Source organism: Camelus dromedarius, chromosome 10 (genome assembly GCF_036321535.1).
Source record: "Camelus dromedarius isolate mCamDro1 chromosome 10, mCamDro1.pat, whole genome shotgun sequence".
Taxonomy (NCBI): domain Eukaryota; kingdom Metazoa; phylum Chordata; class Mammalia; order Artiodactyla; family Camelidae; genus Camelus; species Camelus dromedarius.
Window position 1 is genome coordinate 59,391,244 of NC_087445.1, and position 26,116 is coordinate 59,417,359.

Sequence of the window (26,116 nt, forward strand, 5' to 3'; positions counted from 1 at the left end):
AGGTAGAAATGTGTCTCAAGATCAAACTCCCTCTCCCCAACTCAAAAACTATGAAATGCTAATGTGATTCAGCAATGCAAACCATCCAAACATGAGAAGGACCAAGGAGTAGAAGACTGAATAGCTATTCATTTTAATAAGTCACCATGGGAAAGAATGCCCAAATTGAACATTACTTCTCTTTCCAGCCCAAAAGTTGGTGAATTCTTTCTGGTCTGTTTGGGCAGAAAGCTGAGTGATTACAAAGAAGCCATGTGAAGAGAGTGTCCCAGGAAGAGTCAACAGCAGATGGAAAGACTTGGATGCAAGAACAAGTTTGACTTGATTGAGAAACAGCAAGGGCAGGGAGGCAACTGATGCTTAGTGAGAAAGGGAGAGAGCAGAGAGTGATGAAGTCATCAAGGTAGGCAGGGGGAAAAAACACATGTTCCACGGTCAGGAACTTGGATTCTTTTTGAACATTATTGCAAACTCATCAGACTGTTTTGAGCTGAGGATGACATGTTCTAATATGCATTTTAAAAAGAGTACTTTGATTATCTTTTTAAAGTTATGGTGAAGATTAAGACTTAGGACAGGAGGTGACAGGCAACTGTGAAAGCAGGTAGGAGAGTCAGAAAGCTACTGTAGACTCAGCCATAAAAAAGAATGGAATAATGCCATTTGCAGCAACATGGATGGACTTAGAGATTATTACCTAAGTGAAGCCAGTCAGACAAAGACAAATACCAAATGATATCACTTATATGTAGAATCTAAACAAATGATACAAATGAACTTATTTACAAAACCGAAACAGACTCACAGACATAGAAGACAAATTTATGGTTACCAAAGGGGGAAGGGTGGGAGGGGAGGAGGGGTAAATTAGGACTTTGGGACTAGCAGATACAAACTACTCTGTATGAAAGAGATAAACAACAAGGTCCTACTGTATAGCACAGGAAACTATATTCAATAGCTTGTAATAACCTATAATGAAAACGAACATAAATATATATATGTGTGTGTGTGTGTACAACTGAACCACTATGCTGTACACTGGAAACTAACACAACACTGTAAATCAACAATACTTCAATTTAGAAAAAAAAAGGAAAAGAAAGAAAAAAAAGAAAGCTATTGCAGGAGTTCAAGCAAAAGGTTGCTGGCTGGATTAGGTTGCTAATGGTAAAGGCAAAGGTGGGGAGAAGTGGTTGGATTCAGAATATATTTCCAAAACAAGCCAGTGGGAGTTGTTGACAAGATTAGAAACTGATGGGAGGGGCAGAATTAATAATAATTCCTTTCTGGCCTGAGCGGTTGGTGAACAGGAATGCCAGTAACTGAGATAGGGAAACCTGGATGGAAAATAGATTTGGGGGTGAGAGAAGAGGGGAGAAATAAAAAGTTCTGTTGGGTTTGCCTATTAGATGTTCAATAGGATATGTTTAGGAGACAGGTGAATACGTGAGTCTGGAGCTCAGAGGCGAGACCGGGACTAGGATACAAATTTGGGGATGCTCAGCATATAGGTAATTTTCAGAGCCATGAGACTGGTAGAGATCACCCAGAAAGGGTAGAGAATGAAGAAAAAGAGAAGAAAGAGGGCAGGGAGTGGGGCATCAGAAAAGTAGATGGAATTAAGTGAAAAAGACTGGGAAGGAGCAGCCAGCAAGGGAGAAGGAGTCAAAAGCCAAAAGGAAAGGTGTTTCAAGGAGGGAAAGCCAAATGCTGTAGAGAAAATCAGGTAAGAACAAAATTGGCCAGTGGATTTTGCAAGATGGAGACACTTCCAGTAAAGCATTGAGGACAGATACTTCTGGACTGGAACCAGCGAAAGAGAGAAGAGGAGGTAAGGATGTGGAGCCCTACACAACACTCTTTCAAGGAGTTTTATTGTAAAGAGGGGATGAGAGAAGGCAGAGTAGCTGGAGGGAAATATGAGATGGAAAGAAGTGTGTTTATCTTTTCTTTGTTTTCATTTAAAGAGGAGAAATTACAAGATGCCTATGCAGTGTCGGGACTAATTCTGTTTGGGGGGAACTGATGATTAGGCACCAAGGGGAGGGATCCAGTACATCAGCTGGGGAGGGGGTCGCCTTAGGAGTGGGGACAAGAGACAAGACAAAATATACGGTTCTGCAAGCAGGTAGCAATGGGAGGTTTGGGAGTGGAAAGACCTCACCAGATTACTCCTAATTGCTCAGTGAAATAAGAAATAAGAAGCTAGTACTCTGAGTTTTAGCTCAGAGTGTGTGTGTTGAGGGGTGAGGGGAGCATCACAGATTTGAAGAAAGATGAGGAAATGAGCAGAAAGTGAATTTTCTAGGGGACCAGAGTGGGACTGCAGTCATTTTTCCCTAAGAGTTACCTTCTCTTCAGGTACCGGTAACAGAGTAACAACCAAATGAGTTACTGAAAAAGGAACAGTAATAAGAAAAACTCTTTTCAAGTATGAACTATTTAAAATATTTCAAATATCCAGAAGGAATTTAACCAACATCATGTACACCCTACTCAGATTTAATCAATGTTGCCATTTTTTTTCAGATATCTTTTTAAGAAATAAAACATGACAGCTCCCATTGCAGTCCCCTTAGTACCCCTCTCCAACTCCATGTCTTTCTTTCTCTTTCTCTTAAAGTTCATTATATACTGAAAGAAAGTAATAATGTTCCTCTTATTTGAGCCTACACAGCTCTGTGGTGACTTCATTCGTCCAAATGCTGTTATTCAAGATTTACCTGTTATCTGGGTTGTCAGGGAGATGACCACAGGACTCTGAGAAGACAAAGCCTGGACAGTGACACTGTAGTTGGTACCAGGATGCAGGTCCAAACAGGTCTCAGGAGCCTGGCTGCTGGCAGTGATATTAAAGATCATTTCCTGGGCAAATTCCTTCTGATACCATCTCTGGCCCCGAATGTGGAACTGAAACATAGAAAAGTTCACTAGGTGAATTGCTTTCTTGAAAGGCTCTGAATGCCTGGATACTTACCCTTTCTCACGAGCTCTCTTGCTCTTGATTCAAAGCTTCCTTCAAAAAGTGAAATATGGCAGCAAGCAAATATTAGAGTTGTAATACCATAAATATTGTAATGGAAACATTATCAATATAACAAATATATTTTAAAATCAAAATGCACAGAAGGTTGAGTCCCCAACTGTCTCCTTCTCCTTCTCACACACATAATGGCACATGACCAATAAGAAAGTCCGTGGGCAAAAGTGCAGGAGCAAAGCCGAAGAACATTTTCCTAGAAAAAAATTAAGAATCTGAACTAAGGCTTCTCGAGATCAGGATGTGCACTAGGATACTTCTAACAGGTCTGGTAAAATCTGGGAAAGGTTTTTCTCCTCTGCCCGCCCCCTTCTGACATTCCCTACACTTTCCTGTAACATCCCAGCCTCTGGATCAATAGACACGTTTTTCTTCCGACTTAATTTCTTCCAGCAGCAGCTCATCCCATGGTCTTTACCTTACCTACTCACAACCACATCGTGCTTCACACGTTCCTCTGGACTCTCTAGGCTACACATTCAAGCCCTAATCAGAGACACTGGTGTAGAGAGACAGACATGCAAAAGCTATTAGATTCCTCCCACAGATACCCTGAACATCGGCTTTGCATCAGGTTATGTTGCACAAAGAAACTCTCGTGGCTTTCTCATCAATTCCTTAGGTCTCTGTCTTCAACTATGCAGCAGAAGTGCACATTTTCTTGCTTCTTATTGCAATTGTCACTATAAATCTTCCATTGATAATGGCAGCTATATGTTTTTTTTGGTTTGTTGATATTTTTTGAAAGCCCCACACCCCAAAAACAAACACCTATAAATGCAGTAACTTTCAGTAACTTACTAAGTACATCTCCTCTACATCAGCTGTCTTCAAACTTCTCCATCTCAAGCAGGTTTCATTAAATATTGAAATGTTACTGATGGTCTGTTTTACTGCAGGGGGAAAAGAATGAGAAGTCAACTTACACCTTATACAAAAATGTTACCTTTTAACTGAACAATCTTCCAAGGATAAGCATTTACATAGGATGACTTGAATTAAAATAGCACTATTTTAATTTAGAAATTAATGGTAGCAGCCCAAGGAATACCACTTTTATATTTATGTAAACTCAGCCCTGATGAAAGATTTAAGATCAAAAGATACCCACTCTGAGGCTCCTTCTTAAAAATTATTTAAGTCCATTCACTGCAAATTCCCTTGGTTTACTAAGCTAAAACTGCAACTCATCGTCCTGGCCGTGGACAACCTCATTTAGACAAATTAGCATCGGTTTGAAATTCTGAGCTGAGAGGAACATTTCAGCAGAGAATTGAGAATTGCTCCTTGAGGAAATGAAAAAGGCTACCTCAAGCAGTCGAGCTTTTCATGATGAAAGGTGGGGAGGGGTAACTCTTGGTTTGGGCTTCTTCAACTCTTATGACCAAAGAAGCACCTGTTGGCCTCTGCTCAATTTCACGGTAATCAATCCAAAACATATTTCAGATCTGGTACCATGTAATGTAGAGGCACATACCCCAAGCTTTTTTTTCTTTTTTTTTAAATTTTGTTTGGGGGTGTGGTGATTAGGTTTTTACTTATTTATTTGTTAACGGAGATACTGGGGATTGAACCCAGGACTTCATGCATGCTAAGCACGCACCCTACCACTGAGCTATACTCCCCCCAAGAAGCTTTTAAAAACAAACTAGTTATTCAAAACTCTAGTACCAGAAGTTACTTCCTTCAGCGATGACCCCTGTCCTTAAACTGAAAATAACATAGCAGACTTGTTAAGAAGTTTCAAAGAAACACTGCGATGATTAATACGTGATAAAGACCATTACCAAAGCACCTGAAAAAAGAAAGTCTTATGGGAGCCAGATCTTTATTGTGTAAGTCCCTGGCCCAACAGGTCCCTGTGAATGAAGCCCAGTTGATAGGCATCGCCCCTTTTTATGGATTGGGCAGCTTTGCCCAGGGAAAACCTGGTCACAAGCTATACCTCAAATATTAAAAGACGGAGGAGGGAAGAAAGTATAGATGATCCAACCTCACTACTAGGTATGGAAGATGGCTTTAGAGATAAGTAGTGGTGGTCCAGGGAAACTCACATTTGTGAAACTTTCAAAAATTATATAAGTTCAATAGTACATGAGTAGTTCCAAGCTGTACAAAAAGGTAGAAAGTGTCCCAATTCATTCAGTATAGCTGGGTAATTCACATGCCCAAGCTGCAGAAGGACAGCACAACCTATCACTGAACACATTGTGTCAAACTCACTTATTAACATGAATACAAAAATCCAAAGTAAAGTATTAACAATTAGAAGTCAGCAGTACATTCAAAGAACAATACACTATACACAGGGGAGATTCATTCCGGGAAAACAGAGATGATCACTACTGGGAAAATTATCAATAGATTAAAAGAGATAACCATATGGTCACTTTAATAATCATGACGGTTAATACATTTAATGTACATTTCTGACTAAAAATCTTGGTATTTAATTTGATAGAAACTCCTTGATTTAATAGAGTGTTTAAGGGGGAGGGTATAGTTCAAGTGGCAGAGCACATTCCTAGCATGCAGGAGGTCCTGGGTTCAATCCCCAGCACCTCCATCAAAAATGAATAAATAAATAAACCTAAAAATAAAGAGTGTCTGTTGGAAACCACCATACTTAGTGGCAAAATAATGAAGCAATTTCTAGTAAAGTTAAGAAATATACAAGGGTACATGATTTCAAAGCTATTATTTGGCATTAGTCAGAAAATTCTTGAAAATGCAGAAAAAGGCAAGGAAAAAAAATGAGCTATAAATACCAGAAAGAAAGGGAACAAATGATGCAACTTCCAGTCAATCTAAGACAATCAACAGAAAAACAAATAGGAAATTGTTTGAAAATAGAAAACAAATACAAATAATAGGAACTTGGCAAAGTGCACCCAAACACAAGAACGTAGAAAAATGAATAACTGTCTACATATCTGCAACAACAAGTATGGTAGGCTGAACAATGGTCCCCCAAAGACACCCACATCCTGGTCCCTGGATTCTGTAACCATGTTACCTTACATGGCATATAGATTTTGCAAATGTGACTATGACAGGGAAATTATCCCGGATTATCCAAATAGGTCCAATTACCCTGGGTTATCCAAGGGTTCTTAAAAGAGAGAAATAAGAAGATCAGGGCTAGAGGGCTTTAAGGACAAAATCAGAGGTTAAACTGATGAGCTTTAAAGATGGAGGATGGGGCCCTGAGCCAAGGAATGTAGGCAGGCTCTAGAAACTGGAAAGAGCAAAGAAGGGGATTCTCCCCTTGAGCCCCTAGAATGAATGCAGGCTTGCTGACACCTTAATATTAACCCAGTGGAACTAAATGAGACTTCTGAACTCCAGAACTGTAAGTAAATTGGTGTTGTTTTAAGCCACTAAATTTGCAGTAATTCATCATACCAGCAATAGGAAACTAAAACAAATAAAATATAATAGAAAAATTAAAAGATCTCTACTCACAAGAGAAGAAATCATGAACGAACTTGAAATACCTAGAAATAATCTAAGTAGAAATGTCCAAGACTTGCATGAAGACTTTTTCCCCCCTGAGGACATAAAAGAAAACAATAGAGAGAGAAATGCTACATCCTTGGAGGGAAAGGTTGAAAAGTGAAAAGATATCAATTCTCCACCAATTAATCTATAAATGGAATATACTTCCAATAGTGATTCCAATGGACCATCTTAGAACAGGATAAACTTACACACTCACCCAGTGAACATTTAGAAAGTTCTCACCATATGCCAGGCATGCCTGAGGATAACGTGGTGAGAAAGCAAAGTCCCTACACTTAACGGAATTCATTCTAGTGACAAAGGCAGAAAATAAACAAGTGAAAAGCTAAAATTTAAAAATACAGTCTTGTGCATGGGTAAAGATACAAAGAAAATCATCGTGTGAGGGTAGAAAGGGTGGACAGGGAGGATGGAGGAGAGGGGGGCTCCAAGGTCAGAGTGCCACAGGTAGGACTCAGCTTGGGACATTCAACAAACTGAGAGCAATTACTGCTAACATTTGGGGGGGAAGATTAATGAGAATAGCAAAAAAAAAAAATTGAAATAAAAATATTTAAAGAGGACATAACTAGGTATCAGTACCTATGATAAAGCTTTAACCGTATTTGTCGACCTGTTTTCATTATAGCCCTACCCAGAGCCTTTTTAAACATTTTTTCTCCTAATCTCTCCCTCTTTATAAAATTTTAATACCACAGATATGTATGTTTCTTATTTACTTATTTACTATATGTTTAGCTATGCTTCATATATAAAAGGAATAATACATTTTCACTCCTCAAGAACCAATTTTTGCCCATGGCGGGGTGGTTCTGTGTCCTCCTGGGATGACACCACCCCCATTGAGAATGCTAAAGTAAATTGCTGGTTTGCTGATAGCAAAGGAATAAGTAAAGAGATCGACGGAACAGAGACGAACCCAGAAACCAATCTATGCAGGAAAATTTATGTAAGATAAAAGGGGGAATTTCAAATCAGTAGGAGATAAATTAAGTTGGGAAATAGTTATCCATAGAGATAAACTAATACTAGATTCCTGCCTTGACATATCAGGCAAAAATGATTCCAACTATATTAAAATTTTTAGTCAAATATATAGTAGAAAAGAATATAGAAAAATAGTTCTATAATCTTGGTTAGGAAAGAAAGAAATAATAAGAAAACTAGAAAATACGTATCTTTTTATTTGACTAAATCTTTAATTTTCTTTAAGGCAAAAGATACAACAACCTAAGTTTGAAAGACAAACAACAAAGTGTGGAAAAAAAAAACTGTAACATGTTTGAAAAAGTTGATGGCCTTGCTGTCGAAAGAACCTACCAGGAAGAAAAATATCACCATCAACATATACAAAAGAAGCAAAAATAGAAAAGGTGATTCATAGGAAAACTGTAAGAGGACATTCAATAAGCAAAAAAATACAAACTGAAACAAAATCAAATAAGCTTTTCACTTATTAGGCTCTCAAACATTAAAAAAAATTGGAATATCCAGTATTGGTGAAGGTGCTGGAAAACAGGTATGTGTGTAAATTGATACAGTCTCTGTGGAGAAGAATTTATGGGGCTCTTTATCTTGGTAATCTCACTCAAGACTCAATTCTACAGAAATACCCTGCCCAAGGACGCAAAGATACAGCCCATCTCATCAAACCGAAGATTTCATTCTTGTAAGACACCCTATTATTATTTGTCTTACTAATAAGAAAGAAAAAAATCCTTCCAAGTAAACTGTCATGGTTATTTTCTTGTCTCTTAGAATTATTTTATACTGGTTGAAAGAGTTATTTTCAGACCCATAGAGACATTAAAATTTTATAGTATATCATAAAAGAAAAATTGAAGCAAAACTGATTGAGACACTCCTAAAATTTTCTCATATTCAGTAGGTAACACTGCTCAATCACTTTTTAATTAGGTGTGTTACACCAGAAATTGACAGAACACTGTAAACTGACTATACTTCAATTTAAAACATTTTTTTAAAAGAGTTATCTGTGTCTATATCTTTCCACATCCTCTGCACTATTCAGAGTTTGATAAGGCAGTATTTCTTTTAAATGTTCTATTTTCTCTTTCCTGCAAGCCATTCTGATGCTGACACTTGCTTTTATATGTTGCTGATTTATTTCCATAGTTTTCTACATACACAATAACTTTTTGTTTCAATGTCAAATCACTGGAAGAATTCTGGAAAACTTCTAGTAAACAAAATGTTAATATACCATTATGTCCATAACTAACTAAAAGTAGCAACACTGCAAGCAGCTATGACCAACTTGATGTATACAAGGGTGATGATGGCGATTATGCTCACGGCAGCCACCTGACTGTATAACAACTGCTAAGAATTCACAGATATTAAAATGTGAAAAAATGTGCATCTGAGAATCAACAAAACGTAATATATGCAAGTATACCAATAGCAGCTTTGTCTATAATAAGAAAAATTTGAAAGGGAAACCCTAAATATCCTTCCACAGTAGCTAAATTAATAAATTACTGAACTTTCACACAGTGGAATGCTATGCTTCCATCAAAGAGAATGAAATGACATTATATGAACCTATATGGAAGTATGTCCATAGAATATTGCAAAGCCAAAAGTAAAAAAATAAAACAAAAAAGCAAGATGACAAATGGTACACATATGATCCTGGTTTTATTTTAAAGGATTCACACACACACACACACACACACACACACACACACACACGAATGCACATGTAATGTTACAGTGGTGGTGGGTCTGCAATTCTTTCTGCTCAGAGGAAACTCACTGGTTCAGTTCAGTTCCACCATGGTCAGAGAGTGACTCTCATGCTAGGTCCTCTTCTCTCCAGTCAAGAGGCTCACAGCTTGGACCACAGACAGGGTAAACTCGTGCTGAATTCACTGGGGGTTGGGTTTGGGGATCCTAATGGCACATCCTGAGTCCCTTCCTACTCTGATCTCTGATCCTTTGCTATGGAAAGCACATGCTCTGTTTCTCACACAAATATCCCTTCTCTCCACCATTTTCAACGATCACTCTGTCTTCCCTCTCTCCTTTCCCAACCTGCAGAGCCAGTCTAATCTAGAAGCTTAAAGTTGAAAAACCAGACCTGTGGAAGTCCCTCAGAGAAGGAAAATGTGGCTCTTAGTTTATCAGATTCCTTGAAACTTTTGTTTCTGCTTCATTAATGTGGGTGAGCAACTCTGGGCAAAACGAGTCATTACTTCTTCTGTGCTCGCATAGTCCCCTGAAAATACCTCAAACCACACTTTAACCACTGCGTTATTATGTGTGTGTGCATGATGAGAGACTACGTCTCGTTTGTCTTTGGACTCCTCATGTCCGGGACAGTGGCGAGCACGGCATTCCTGGCTGTTTAAATGTAAGCAATCAGCAGTAAGGGGAAAGTGAAGCACCGATATCATAGTAACCAAATGGAAGACAGGTGCTCTGAATAAGACATGGTTTCTGCCCTTAATATGTATTTAATCTAGAAGAGGGGTTACACTGTATAACAAAAATATAAGGGAGTATGTAACCACTGTCATAAGGTAAATTTAAGGAACAGTTAACATTTCATAGATGTCTATGGCGTGTCAGGTATTGTGCTGGTTCTGCATACGCACTAACATGTTTAGTCTCACGACAAATCCACATTATTAGTGTCATTTTTACAGTTAAGGCAATTTAGGCACATAGAGGTTAAGTAACTTGCCCAAAGGCACAGAGATAGTAAATCACAGATCTGAGATCTGAATTTAGATAGCCTGACGCCAGGGTAACTGTGCCAAACGCCTACTTATACTTCCCTTTATGGAAATTCAGAAAGAAGAAAGCTTACCTTCAGTTGGGGAGATTATGAAAGAAGGGAATATAGAAACTGAAGAAAAGAAGCAGGGTGTTCCAGGTAGAAGAAGTGACATGAGCAGAGATATGGAGGTGGAAACTTAGCACTCAAGAATTTGTTTCAGATTACAGTTCTGATTAGTTCAAGGATAATGGTGGCCCCTTAAATTCAAATCTCCCTACACATTCTCCAAAATGTTTTTCAGATCAACTGGAAAGGCAAATAAAACAACATAAAACCAATGCTGTCATCACAACTGGAAGACAGAGAATACTACAAACTTTAAAGTACCATTTAATAGAAAAATAAACCACATTCCAGCAAAGTTATCTCTCAGTTTCCCACAGGACTTTCTCTTCCACAAGAAGAGCCGTGTGAAAGAGAAAAGGGAAACAAAGGGCTCAAACATGAGTTAGATTCACGTTTCGGAAAGAGATTCACTCCCGGAAAGAGAAATTCCACCTTAAGCATGAAAACACTGAAAAAGAGACGTGGTATGTCGGAGTACTGACTACAAGCAAAGAAAGAAAAGTTTATGAGATTTCAGGTAGTGACATGAGAAAGGCATTGCTTCTGGGAAAGAAGAGGATAAAAAGGAAAGAATAGATGTCCTTTGGAAACTAAGTGGTGATGGGAAAAAGAAGTATGGGGAAAAGGTAAGATCCTACAAGTCAAAAGAGAACCCAAACTAAAAGAATACACAATTCATCTCCACCCTCATCAAAAAAAAAAAAAAAATCCTTTAAAGGAAACTGCACCTCATGACAGAAGAGGGCACTCTTAACCTAGAAATCTTATTAACCCATCCTAAATGACCAATTCTGTCCATGGAATTAATAAATGAAAGGAATGTTAATTTTAAAACAAAAACAGAAAATTATAATTACAACATTTTAGCTTGTGAAAAACTCCACTTTTAAAAAAAAAAAAGCACAAAATAGAGGGGAAAAAACCCATAACACAATAAACAAATGTCCTCAGACAAGCATTATGGAGTATTAAAAAACACCTTGAGTTAGAAATTCAAAAGCTAGAAACAGCATGAACAAAAAGTGGGGAGGAAATGAAACACAAGTGACTGAATTCAGGAGAAAAGCAAAAGGAAAGGACAAAATCACATCATAAATAAAGACTAAATTTCATGATGCCCAAAGGATAGATTAGAATAAAAATTTATTACAGGGCATTGAATAAATACAGGAAAACAACCAAAAAGAATAAAAATGAGATTAAAAGAAGTAAAAAGAATAAAAAACAAAGTGCTTGACATGGAATGAATATAGGCAAAGATCCAACACATGTATAATTAAAGTCTCTAAAGAAGAAAAACATGGAAACAATATTTAAAACTATAATCCAAGATAGCCTTACAAAAATAAAAAGACCTGAATGTAAATACTGAAAGGACCCACCAGATACCTGAGAAAGCCTACCCAGAACAATTACCCTAAGACTTATCTAAGTAAAAGGTTCGACTTCAAAGATATAGAGAAACATCCTCAGTATCTCCATTCAAATAAACAACTAAGATCCAAAGGTAAAAGAATCAGGTTGCATCAGACTTCTCAAAAGCTACATAAAAAGGCAACAAAAGAACTGAATTTAAAGGAAATAAAATCAAGAAAGTGTAAATCAAGATTTTTATATCCAGCCACACTATCTTTCAAGTATCAGGACCATAGAGAAACAGTTTTAAACGTGCAAGAACTCGGGGAATACTGTTCTCTTGGGGAGCCCTCTACATGGGCTTCAACCAAGAGGTAACTGGGGCAACTTTAGCAAAAAGACTGATGGTCAGCATCTCATACATTAAATTGTAGATCTAAGACTAAAATAAAGGTGGGGACATATGGAAGAATAAAATGTAAACAGTTCTGATAAAATAGAAATAAAGGCAACTGAAAAATTGAGAGGAAAAGGAACAGGGAAACAGGAAACTAGTTTGAACACAGGCAATACATGGAAGTTAAAGTATGCCATTAAAAGCCAACAAACCAGATGGTGAAAAGTTAAATAAGAAAATAGAAGACAGGGCATTTAAAAAAGGTTCAAAGTTAATCATTAGAAAAATATATATATACACATACACATATATATATTTACATACATATGTAAAATAGCAAAGAAAATACATCACAGAGAAAAAATACAAAAACTACAACATAATACATATGGTTGTGATAACAGAAAATAACAGGACAGAGCTGAGTCCAAACATACCAGTCTTATCAATAACTGCAAATGGATTTAACTTACCTAATAAAAAATTTAAAAGATTTTCGATTTGTCTCACAATGCAAGATCCAACTACACACTAAACATTCCAGGAACCTAAAACAAAGTGATTCAAAAAGCCTAAAATAAAGCAATGGACCATAGTATAGCAGACAAATGGAAACCACTGGTAATACTGATATAACAGATTTCAAATCAAAAAGCACTATGACGAAGGACACTTTTTAATGCAAAAAGCTACAACTCACAATGAAGATAAACTGCAACTACCTTTGTAAAGCATAAGAAAGGGTACAATAAATATGAGAGCAGACACTAAGAATGTAGAGCAGAAGTCAGAAAATGCTTTCTATCGAGGGTCAGGCAGTAAATATCTTGGGTTTTCTGGGACAGCTGGTTCTGCCGCAGACAATATGCAAATGAGTGGCTTGGCTGTGTTCCAATAAAACTTTATTATAAAAATAAGAGACAGGCCAGATTTGGCCCACAGGCCGTAGTTTGCTAATCCCTGATGTAAAGGGGGAAAAAATAGTAGATCTAATTAATAAAACAAAGTCTTGGCTTTTTAAAAATACCAATAAAATAGACAACCTGCTAGCTAGCAATCAAGAAAAAAGACATAAAATCAAATAAAGGGAGAAGTAATCATTGAAATAAAAGAAAATTCAAAAAGTTACATGAAACCACTATGCAGACCTCTTGCAAATACATATTGAAAACAGAGATAAAATGGACAATTCCTGATACAGTAGACCAAAATTGACCCCATTAGGCATAAAAAGTTCAAACAGACTAATTTCCATAAAAAAAAATTGAGAAAGTTATCAAGGAACTACCACAGAAAGTCCCCTCATGCCCAACTGTTACACAGAGGAATTCTACCAAACCAGCTGAGACCAGATAGTCCAAATGCTCCATGAATTGTAATAATGAAGGAAACCTTCCAAATTCTTTTTATGAAACAAGGTAAATACTAATGCCTAAACTTGATAAGGATAGTGTAAAAAAAAAAAGAGAGAGAAAACTATAAACCTACATCATTTATGAATATTGGTACAAAAATACTAAAGAAAATATTAGGAAACAGAATCCAACACCATATAAGAACTAATGTACCATGACCACGTGAAATTTATTTCAGGAAGGGAGAGAGAGACTGAGAGAAAACAAGAGAAAGAGAAATCTGAAATCATACCAAATTTCAAAGTTATAAGGAAATAAAACAAAAACGAACATCTTGTAGTTAGCTTTCCTTTGCATTGTATTAACGGTAATGGAATGGTAAGAAGTAAGCAGTCTTCTCCGATTTCAGGTGGGGAACAGTCTTGGAGCCCCTTTGTCCGTACACATGCTTAGAACATGGCGGTCCTGGAAAGAATGAGATGAACCCATTGCCTCCAGAGCCATTTGAAACCCATTTAGTGATGGGCTCCAGTTCCAAACAACTTACTCATTTTATGTACCCCATAGGTATGGTCCTACCAGGCTGGATCTACAATGTCATTATCTTAAAAAGAACAGCCATTAACTCTCCCCATTTTGGGCATATTACAGGTGACTGGCTATTCCATGCAAAATACAGGCCAACTTCTGGCCTGGCCCAGCTGCGAGTATGAGTTTCTTAGACCGATGCTTTGTAAGAGAAGCAGGCAGACTTCAGACATAATTCTTCCACTACAGAATACTGTTACAATATTTATCATTTTGTGGGGAAGATATCACAAACAATGTTAATTTACCTATGGCCTTTATTATCTTTAGTTCGGACTTTGCTTTTGTGAACAGGAATCAGTGTGGCGTAAGTTTTACAAGGACACCGCAGATCTCAAACTGTGCACACTGTTAGAAAGCCTGCCAACATCAGCCACCTTAACAGTTAGGCATTCTACCAGGGACTAGATAAAAGCTATTCTGTTCTCCCTTCTTTAGGTTTGTTTTTCTTTTTTTAATTTACCAACACTATTTTAGAAGTAACTAAATGCCTGCAATCCTCTGCTAAAGAGAACAGGAAAATTAGCATTCTCTTAGTCATAAATGATATGGTTTTAAAGCCCTTAATTAGGAGCAGCCTAAATAGACAGTTGGCTTTGCAAGGTAAATATTGTCAGAGAGAATGGCTACAAATCGACTTGCTTGAAAGCAACGCTACTGTTTCCATAACCCCTCTACAGCTCTATAAATGGTGGTAATCATTTTATTATCCTTTAGTTTCCTCTGATGCACATTTCACAGTTTATCTTAGAAGGATATAACATTGTGCAAAGATTTTTTTTTTTTACTGCTATTTTGTTGAAATTTTTCTTAAGACAAATTTGGTATCTGGTTACAACTACCATAAGATTTCCAGGCCAAAGGTATGTGATCAGATTATATGGAGAGGAACTGGGATTCATCCATGGAGAAGCAGATTCAAACAACTCCCTTAGCTCAGCTCCCTAAACTCGGCTCAGCCTTCTAAGAGAGGCCAACAGCCTTCTTTTCAGGCACAGATCCTTATTATTTCAACTGGCAACAGACACAGACTGCTCCCTGGGCACTGATGAGAGAGAACAGTCAAGCTTAATTGCCCCGCAGTTTATCAAATCTGAGTTAAGAGAAACAGTATTTAGCAAACACTACCTGAAAACACACGGACACCAGTCATGACTCCAAATAATCTGAAATAATCTAATCCGACCCCTGAATCAAGCCAGATCAGCAGAACACATGCATTTCTGAGGCAACATTCCTTGTCCACCCCACACTGAGCTGGGCTCTCCTGAAATGCAATGTGCCGTGTTGAGAGGCAACACAAGAAACAGCCTCATAAAATCCTCATAAAATGCTGCTCTTCTATTGTACTATTTATGAAACCTCCCGGAATCAAATTCCTGTCTGATTGTGGTGCTGAAAATAACTGTACTTCTCTCCAAAAACACTGCTTTGTTGTAACCTTAGGGCAATGTAATCACTCCCTTTCTGACTGGATGGGTCGAAAACGTAAACCTAACTGTATGAGCTGCTAATGAACGAGTGAATAGATTATTAAGAATATAAATTATTCTTAACTTCATTCCTACATCTTTTTTTATGTCCCTGACTTTGCTTTCAGTCTTGTGTACCTATGCAGGTCACAGAGTCTTTCCTACAAAAAAAAAGATGGGATAAAAGTAAAAACTTCTGTTTAAAAAAATTCTGTATTTAACATAAGTGTAACAAATCACAAAGAAAAAAGATCAATAGATTTGACTGCATAGAAATCTAGGACTTTCATATGTCAAAACACCATAAGCAAAATTAAAAGAAACAATGAAACAGTAGAAATATTGACACAAATAATTTGACACAAATAATAAACTATTACTATATAAATACGTTGCATATGTCAATAAGAACACAAAATTGAATAGAAAAGTGAAATAATCATGGTAAATAAATCAGCCAAGAAATTTGGAGGTTGAAATAAATGAACTGAAGGAATTTAAAACTGCTTTCCTAACACAGACTCCTAGAACTAGAATGGACCTTTCCTGATCAACACCCTGACGTTAGAGGTCAGTTATCTTGTTCACGTGTGTGAAAGGTTACCATTTTCCTGTCTTCTCAATTTTATAAAGGAAAAGACAGTTTTGGCCTCTCTCCACATTCTACTGATTAATCCTCAAGGGAGAAACAGTAAATACACAATCTTTCAGGTAAGAAGGCAACTCCTTGGGTCACATTTCCTAGTGGGTGGAATTGATATATTACAGGTCACTGCCCAAACAAGATGCAGGTTTTTGCTCTCCGGGACCTGCCTGTGCTCAGGCACAAGGGGCATGTGCATCCCCAGCCTCCAAGAGGTAAGTAGCCAGTCTCCGCCCCCTCCCTCTCCTCGGCTTTTCAGCCTGAGCCTGCGTGGGACGGCCGGGCAAGGTTCGTGGGCAGATCTAATGGCTCATACTTCCGCGGGAAAGGCAGCAGGAAACCTCATTTGCCCACATGTCTAAGCCTCATGCTCCAACGTAGCTTTTACTAAAAACTGTGTGGTGCAGTCCGGGGAGGGTGGGGGTGGGGGTTGGGGCCAGTTCCTGGGAACTTGCTTGGGCAATAAATGGATACTTAACTTCTCATTTGTTAGTCTGTGGGAAGCAGGGCTAAGATGCAGTCTTTCCGGCCTGCGACACGTGAGTACACTAACTGGGAGGGACTGTGAGTTTATACAAAGACAAGGGCTGCCACCCAGCAGCAAAGCACGACTGGGGAAGATGGAGGCTGTCAGTTCCCACAGCTGGAACAGGAAGAATGGATGACGTTTCGATTACCAGGAAAACTTCTTCACAAATCAGGCAAAATTTCAACACAAAGGTTTCTTAAGCGTGAGCTTAAGAATTATTTTTGGGATTGAATTATTTTGGGAACCACTTTTTTCTTTTTTCTTTTTTTTTTTTTTTTTTTGGTATTTCTTTTTACCATGTCTTTTCTTTCAAGTGAAGGCTTTTAATTGCCCAGAGGTAAGGGAGGTCTATGTGGTAGAGCAGTGCTGCTCAAAATGTGGACCGCCGGCATCCACCAGGCCTGGGAACTTGCTAGAAATGAAAATTTGGGGTCCCCACTCCTGGCTGCTGAATCAGAGCCTCTTGGATGGAGCCCAGAAACCAGTGTTTTAGTGAGCTCTCCAGGTGATTCTTATGTGTGCTAAAGTTTGAGAAGCACAAAGAGCCTTAGTGGGAGATTTTAGAGAGCATTTGAGGGAGCCAGACATTAGCAGACAACAGTAGATTAGCTGCCCCAAATTCTGTTCCTCTTTTATCTTGTTCGGAAGAAAGAGATTGAGAGAAGATAGAACCCATGGTTTGTCTACAGGCTCGGGGTCACCCCAGCACCACGGGCTCTCGTACTGCCCTGGACTGTTTCACAGAGCTCCTGACTGGAGGTTCTGCAGCACAGATTCTTTGTGGGTGGAAGTGGACAAAACCCAGTGGGATGATTACAAACTCGAGTGCTGAGAAGGAGTCACAAAAGTATATGCCTAGAACCCTCCATTTCTACAGATGAGATTTGCCCAGTCTCTGAACAAGGAATGAAATCAGTTTACAGAACAGGCTTTGGTCTTGCCAATAGGACAGACTAGGAGAGAATGAAATGAAGCAAAGGAAATCACATCAGGGAGGAAGAGAAAACTTGAAGTCATATGAACTTCAGTTCTAAGGAAAGGTGGGGCTTGGGTGGAAAATCACTGACCTAGGGAACTTCCTGGACCTCGTCAGGCCAGTGAAAGCATGAGTTCCAGAAATTCAACAGCAGCTCAAGGATCAACTGAGGGTAATTCTCCAGGGAAGACAAGGGGACCCTCCTAACGAGGAAGCAGGACTCAGAAGCAAGGCATTCAATAGTAGGAAGGCATGCTGCTCAGAATTAAAACAACTCTTGGGATCTCTCTAGGAAGAGAAATTCAGAGAAAAGAGCAGGAAATTGGGGCTGCAAGACAACGCATTTCACTTGGAGCGTTTCTTACTGTAAATGTGGGGTCTCCTGCCCATCAGGAAAGAAGGCTCTTTCACTGAACAGACTAAGATCTTCAGCGATGGTGGAGGGTGGGTAGAAACAGGAGAATGAAAGGAGAAATGAAAAGAAAAGTTTCTAAATACATGGGATGGGCACCAAGAAAGACCCGGAGCCACCCCAGTCAAGTTCTAAAATTTTCAAGGAGAGCAGATTCCCTTCCCCCACAGCAGATGGGAAGCCTAGTGTCAGACTGAATCCAAGTAACCTCAGAAAAAGAGATTTCCCCAGTTAAGTTTCAATTCACAGGGGGTGGGCTTCAGACTGCTTAGTAACCTAGAGAGGCTGCAACAACACATGCTAGATTATACTCACTGCTGATAATCTGGGGTCCACTCTGCAAAGGAGGAGGTGACACTGGTCTTACTTTCAGAACTGGACACCATGGCTCCCTGCTTATACACAAGCTGAAATTTAGATCTCATCTCCTACCACTTTCTCCAGCTCACTCTGCTCCGGCCATGCTGGCTCCCCTGATGTTCCCAGAACATGCCAAAGACCCACCTGTCACTTGGTGTCCCCCCTCTGCCCACGTTAGTCCCTCCCTTCCTTCAGGTCTGTGCTGAAATGTCTCCTTATAATTGAGGGCTTCCCTGACCACCAATTGTCACTCCCTTCACCAAGCCTTATCCTTCATGTGACCACTTAGCCCTACCTACCACATGATATATTTCCTTCCTTCCTTATCTGTCTCCTCTCCAACGTCCTGACTCCAGCCTGCTTTATAGCTGCTGCATTGGTCAGCTATCAGAACCTGCCTGACAGTAGATAGGAAATGAACATTTATTAAATGAATGCATTCACGCCCCCATGGCATTTGAAGGTTTTGCTCATGGTCCAAGGCTGACAAGAGCAAGCTGGGTCTGGACTGACTATGCACTAGGTTCTTGGAACACAATTTTTCTTTTTTTTTTTTTTTTAGGAACTAAATATTTAGTAAAAACCAGTAGGTGTGTGTATTAAAAAGAGGGCCTTGGGGCCAGACGGCCTGTGTTCACATCCCAGCTGTACATCTCACTAGATGTGTGATCTTGGGCAAGTTGTTTAACATCTCTGTGCCTCATGATCTTTATCTGTAAAATGGGAATAAAAGTAATGCCTTCCTCAAAAGGTTGGGTAGGTTTGAGTTGACTCAGGGATAGCACTGTGAACACTACCTGGACATCTTCAGGACTCAGTCAACATGGTCATTATTGCCATCATCATTATTACATGCTAGGAACTGTTCTAAATATTTCACTTGTATCACTCACAAGGTAACTGAGACCCAAGTGCAAGAAGAACATCTAATCCAGGTGGAGGGTGTAGCTCAAGTGGTAGAGCACATGTCTAGCACGCACAAGGTCCTGGGTTCAATCTCCAGCACCTCCACTAAAAAAATAAATAAATAAATAAATCTAATTAACGCCCCCTGTAAAAAAAAAAAAAAAAAAGGGAACATAGCTTTTTGAAAAAATGGGAGGTGAAATCCACACAACATAAAGTTAACCACTTTGTACAACTCAGTGACATTTTAGTACATTCATGGTTTTGTGGAACTGTCACATAATTTTGGTTTTCTAACTTTTGTATCTCTGGGACTTAGACTGAGAAATGGGGAAAATGAAACTTGGAATAAGATGAATTCAACGTTGGAGGCAGCAGAGGAGTAACGTCCACTACAGAACAAGATTTCCAGGCTGCAACACACGCTCAGCCTCAGCGAGACCGCTCTGGCGGAGGCTTGGCAGAGAAGATGCTGCGGAAGAAGAAAATCTGGGACTTTAGAGCCTTTACACTTGAGTTTACAAAGGGAAGTGGATTTTATTTTTAAACTTTAATTTCTCTGAGGATTTAATAATTGGAGGGAATGCATATTCAAATTATGATCTGGAAATGTATCTGGGGACTAGGTTTATGCTGTCCTGAGGTATTCATGCAGCCTCTTCTGATACAAGGTATAATCTGAGATGAAAAAATAGAATAAAAGTGAATTTCCAGCCTCCAGGGCTGCATGGCCCTCAGTAGTATCTATTACATTTCAGAGTCTTCCAAGTCCAAAGACCAAAGTGTCCACTCCTGGCCCACAAAGAACAGTGGTGAACAGAGAAAGGCCGCAGGAAGGCAGCCGCAAGACCCATCCTATTCTACTGTCTTTCACTTGAAGCGGGCAGCCTCTCTGTGGGGTTGCCCAGAAATGTGTGTGTTAAACCTAACTAAGGAACAAAAGACATTGTAGGGACGTCGGCATCCCTCCCCACTAGGGGGAGCTGTGGAGTTGGCACAGCCGGCCTCTATGTGACTTCCTCACCAGCCACGGGGGGAGGAGCCTGACCTGCTTAGGCCACTGTCCTCTGTGTCTAACAAGCTCCTACAAGGCTCAGTCAGGAGGCTTCTTTGTCCTCCCAGTAGTGCACACAGTGCAGCTCCCGTTTCTGATCTCCTTGGTTCTAGTCCACAATGACTCCTCTTAGGGTCCAGCTGTCTTAGGTTTGGGGTGACAGATAGGAAGCCTTACAGTATTCTCCACCCATCACTCCTGGGGAGCCCTGAGTAAGGCAGTCCTTCCTGGTCTGTACCCTCTCTGACCGGAACCCCCATGAGGAAGGGGACAGGTGGTAAGATTCAGGCACCCTGAACCCCAGACCAAGTTGGTAGTTTGTCAGAACGAGAACCCAGGTCTCTTGACTCCGAGACTAGCATCCTTTACGCTCCTCCATATGGTACAGTTGACCTGAGATACCAAACCGAAGACACCTACACTTACCTCCTGGTGTGGTTACTGTTGTTTGCACTGAGTGCTGCTCAGGAGATCCCAGGAGGGTGACGTTCACGGTGTAATTAGTTGCTGGATAGAGATCTAAACACACCACGGCAGCTTGTTCCCTCGTTGTGAAGTTCAATGATGTTGCGTGATAAAAATGACTCAGATACCACTTTCGACCCAGAACTTGAAACTGTCATGAGATTGAAAGAAAGTAACGTGTTAAATTTGTTTGGCTTGCAGATACCTAGGCTATAAGCAAAATGGAAATAAAGCAAAAAGGTTCCTTCTCCTTGTCTGCACCAACAGAGAATTATTTCTAATACAGTAGCAAGCTGAACTAGGGAAGGACTTCACAAAGCTAACCCACCTACCCTAGTCAACCTCCCCCTCAACCAGCTACAAGACCAAGCTTAGAATGCATAACTATGTTTCAGATGGACGAAGTGCCAGTCTCTTCTAAAGTAATCCCTTGAGCCTCCCCAGGAAAAGGAAACTATACTGGAATTACTGGGTAAAATTCTTTTAATTTCTTTTTATTCATAAGGGAATCCACAGATAAGCCTCATGGAACAGACTTTTTAAACTTCATGAGGACTACCCCCAAATTATGCATTTAAAGCAACTGAGCAATTGTCCTTAGCTCGATCCTTCCTGTTAGAGCTCTGGTAAAGAGTTTTTGGTCCACTGAGTCACCATACACACTGCTCACCCAATAACAACTCTAACCATCGCCAACTCAAGATATATGTATAATATAGGGACTTACAAGGGAAAAAAATATGTGAAGGTCCCAGGAGTAACATGATCAGCCCTTGATCAATCAATGTGCTTTAGCTGGATATCCATGTATTTTGTGTTTCCTTTGATGCTCATGTCATTGGCTATTCCACACTCTATCCTTCCTCATCATTGTCATTCTTCCACAGGCATCCAAGACCCTGACACCTGGCTCACTGGGAGATTCCTCTCTCCCCCAATTCCTAGTATGCCCTTGGGTAACATATAGATACGCCACAAAAACCTGACCTCCCAGGTTCCATGAGTTCAGTGCTATGAAGTTTCTCCACTCCACTTTAGCTGCCCATATCCATGGCCACATCCTAGACGGCACCGTCCTCTGAACTGCTCCACCAAGATCTCACAGTCCCCTACTCTTTTGGACCACTCACTCTCACCATGCCTGGTCTCTCTCAAGATTTCTGCCCCCAAGATTTCCTCACTCGAGACTGTCTACCAGTATTCTACCACCCCCATCCTAGTCTTCCCCATCTCTCTCAGAAACTATTGTCTGTCACTTCCACCAGTCTCTTTGCCTCATACCCTTATACTCTTGCTCCTTTGTTCTCAATTCCACCCATTCTAGAAAACCCAAAGCACTGGGTCCATCCAGATGCTTGACTTCACCCCGTCTGCATTCAGACTGCTGCCATCTGCTGAAGAAAACCTCACAACTTCGCAGGCTGCTTCTACAAAGTCGGTCTCATCCTAAACTACATGCAGTTCATTCTTTAAAGAAAAAAATTACTTCTAGCCACAAGCTTTGAATCACACTGTATATGCAATTTCATAATGTCCTTTTCTTCAATGACATAAAGGTTTTTCTCTATCGTGAATTCATTCTATGAATAGATTGAGTGCCTATGGTTTGCCAGCCAGGGAACACAATGGAAAAGAAGATACAGGCCCTGACTTCAGGGAACTCACAGATAAGTATTCAGGCAAATAGGACACCCAGGGATAAGTGTCATAAAACATGAGGCTGTAGGAGCACCCAGGAGAGACACCGGAGCCTCCTCTTCGGGGATCAGGGGAGGCCTCCCCGTCTTAATTGCGGACTGAAGGAGAAAACTAGCACGAACCAGGTGAGCCGGGGATGTGAAAAGTCAGGGTACGGAAAACAGTTCAGATAGCAGCAACAGCGATTGGAGGAGGAGGTCAGTGAAGGCCTGACGATGACTGAGCTGAGCACTGAAGGACCAGCAGGAGTTAGCCAGCTACCGTAAGGGAGGGGAGGGCACTGCCGGTGGGGGGGTCACATATGTGGAGACACAGGGCTGAAGGGCGCGCAGGAAGTCTGTTGGGAAGAACACGGCCCAGAGTTATACAGTAGATTAGGCCCGAAGAAGTCGATTTAGGGGTCTTCCGCATGGAGATAGTCAAGGAAGTCAAGAGAATGGGTAAGACACCCAAAGAGGGGTCTACAATGACAAGAGAACAGGCAAGGCGCAACTTTGATAGTAATCAAATTTAAGGGTTAGGCAGGGGAAGGGAGACTGAGAGGGGTCAAACCAACAGGCGAAAAAAGAGACTATCAATAGGAGTATTGGCCCATGGCAGCAAATGTTGGCCGGTGTGGAGCACAGCATATTTTATGTCTGCATAGTGTTCTATCCGGTGAATGTATGATTATTTATTGAACCAAATCCCTACTGATGGACATTTAAATTGTTGCCAATTTCCCCTATTATAAATAAAGCTTCAGAGAACAAAATCTTTCTGTATGTGTCTGAATAATTACAGTGCACTTTTGAAAGTTTACTGATAGATGCTAGCACATAACGATTCCAGAAAAGCCATGCTAATTTAAGTGCCCACAGCTGTGTAACTATATTCTCTCCAAGTTTATAGAAAAATCATGGTATCTCATGGTTTAAATTTTTTTTTTTTGAGGCATAATGTGTTCATGTGTGTTTTGGCAGTGTGGATAGTGTCTTTTGCAAACTGCCTTTGAATGCTCACTTTTTCCCACACAGGATTTGTTAAGAATGTTTCACATGTTACTCAAATCAATCTTTGTCTAACATATTAAAAATAGCAATTTTTTCAAGTGAACTCTTTACTCATCTTAAGAGTGAGAATTAAGAGTTGTCTTAACCAACTGTCCCAGAACCATTTATTTCTGTGCTCATTTGAAAAATCATCTTTATTTAATATTAAATTATTAGGATACCTGAATATATTTCTAGGTCCAGTGTTCTTATATCTCACTCACCTGCTTAAAATCCTTCAGTGACTCCACACAAACATCAAAATAAGATCCAAGTTCAAGCACAGGATACAGGGACAATCAGGTCACTGCTCAGATTTCTGACTCACCGTTTTCCACCCCTACTTGCTTTTTCTCTCTTCCCCAAGAAAGCCATGTTCTCTGTCACCCAACAAACTACTCTCTTTGCCCACGATGCCCTTCTTCACCTCATTTGACCTCTTTTATCTGGTTAAAAAGCAGACAGCAGCAGGGGAGGGTATAGTTCAGTGGTAGAGTGCATGCCTAGTATGCACAGGATCCTGGGTTCAATCCCCAGTACCTCCACTAAAAACAGATCAATAAATAAACCTAAGTACCTCCTCGCCACCGAAAAAAAAAAAAAAAAAAAAGCAGACAGCATTGTTTTTGCTTCTTGTTAAAAAAAAAAAATTGCACCTGGACATCTACACACAAACATACAATCTCCTATTCCATTTATTTACTTTTTACCAAAGCCCTCATTATACCACATTGTAGTTGTCTGTTTATGTGTATATATCTGTATTAATTTGAATCAGAACATCCAGGTCTTCATACATGATATTCTTTTGGCAAATGGTTAATGAATTAATTTTAATTTAATATTTAGTCCACTCTCTGCCAGATGATTTGCTAGGCACTAAAAATGATACCAAAATAACAAACCTCAGTTCCTGCCGGAATACACTTATAACTTCACTTGAGATTTGTGGTATTTATAAATTCAAGTGAAATGAGGACCAAGAACCCTGCAATAACGTTCTTAAAAACCCATATGCAAGTGTGAATTTGATGACAAAATAAGCTGCAACTATAAATGTACTAAAATATATGTGAAATACCAGACAGAGAAAATGGTAACAAATCGCCAAGTAACAGTGCCTTCCTTCAATTTAGTCCCTCACCTGCATCCATCTCACATCCATCTCTAGAAACAAAAATCAGTCTAGAAGTTCATTCTGTTAGTGTTTTTAAATACTCTGGATCTTCACTTGGAGAGCACTCAAATTTTTAAGCAATACAATTCTTTAACAAATAGCACAAGAAATCGTCTTACTTGGTACATGCGTTCTGATCCAACTTTCCTAGAATGCCTGTTCAATTTTAAACAAGCTTCATTAAATATTGAAATATTGAAAATCCCATCATCTTCTAAGAGATCATCCTCTAAAAGATAAGAGAGAACACAGGGGAAGGTTGCATCATCTTAGCAAAACATACCACGGCCAAGTACAGCCGAAGCTCTGAGAGCCAACAGAGTGTCTGACAGCAAGAACATTAAATCTGGCTTCCAGTCCTGGCTCTATAACTTCTTAGTTGCATGACCTTAGCTAAGTCACTTAACCCCTCTGAACCTCAGTTTCTTTATTTGTGACATCAAGTAGTCTGGTTTCCTTTTCTTACATCACAGGCTGTTGAATCAAATGAAGTAACACATATACTTAAACTGCTGTAAACCAATAAAGCTGTGAGATTTTTAAAAAGCTAATTCTATCACTTGGATAGTCCACAAGTAAAATGTCATGAAATTAAGTATATCAATAGCCAGAAAGTCTGAGACTAAGGAAAAAGCTGAATACAGTTAAAGGTCATGATGTAGAATCTTAAAAAAAAAAAAAAAATTTTATTTACAAACCAGAAATAGACTCACAGACATAGAAAACAAACTGTGGTTACCAGAGAGGGAAGGAGAGGGGAAGGACAGACTAGGAGTTGGGGATTAACAGGTACACATTACTATATATACATCAGATAAACAACAAGGACCTACTGTATAGCACAGGGAACTATATTCAGTTTCTTGTAATGCGCTGTAATGGAAAAGAATTTGAAAATATGTACATGTATAACTGAACTGCTTTGCTATACACCTGAAACTAACATTGTAAATCAACTGCACATCAATAAAACATAAGAATTACTTTAAAAAGCCAAAGGTCATGGATTAGACCTCTTAGACCTCTCAGAGCAGGTGTTTCCAACCTAGAAGATAACCAGAAAGTAGATGATCGGGCAAGATGTTGGTTCTCATAGGAGACAGTATTTCAAGAGCCACTCAGATGAGTACTAAGGCAGTAAAATAATCAGAGAACAGCTGTATTTCCAACACTGTACAGAAAAAGAAAGTCATTTCATGTCTCCTCCAGTCTAATTCATTCCGTCGATGTTCTATTTTCTTAATGTATAAAAAAAAAGACG

The 26,116-nt window shown here is 39.5% G+C and overlaps 1 protein-coding gene and 1 long non-coding RNA gene across 41 annotated transcripts in view; one reads left to right on the plus strand and one right to left on the minus strand.

Annotated features, from left to right (window-relative positions):
• SUSD1 (sushi domain containing 1) overlaps window positions 1–26,116 on the minus strand; it is a 145,683-nt gene that overhangs the window by 63,840 nt on the left and 55,727 nt on the right. For all 40 annotated transcript variants that reach the window (XR_010382774.1, XR_010382779.1, XR_010382776.1 and 37 more), the window contains 4 exons: window positions 24,975–25,084; window positions 20,911–21,100; window positions 3,845–3,936; window positions 2,727–2,913 (listed from right to left, as the gene is read on the minus strand). Coding sequence is in view for 26 of the 40 variants with exons in the window: in XM_064490418.1 (XP_064346488.1) it covers window positions 2,727–2,913; window positions 3,845–3,936; window positions 20,911–21,100; window positions 24,975–25,084 (579 nt within the window). In the remaining 14 variants the exon portion in view is untranslated. The remainder of the gene's footprint in view (window positions 1–2,726; window positions 2,914–3,844; window positions 3,937–20,910; window positions 21,101–24,974; window positions 25,085–26,116) is intronic.
• On the plus strand, window positions 1,117–20,356 carry LOC135322296 (uncharacterized). Its single transcript, XR_010382786.1, has 3 exons — window positions 1,117–1,834; window positions 16,373–16,462; window positions 19,750–20,356. It is a non-coding gene; the product is annotated as an uncharacterized LOC135322296 (long non-coding RNA).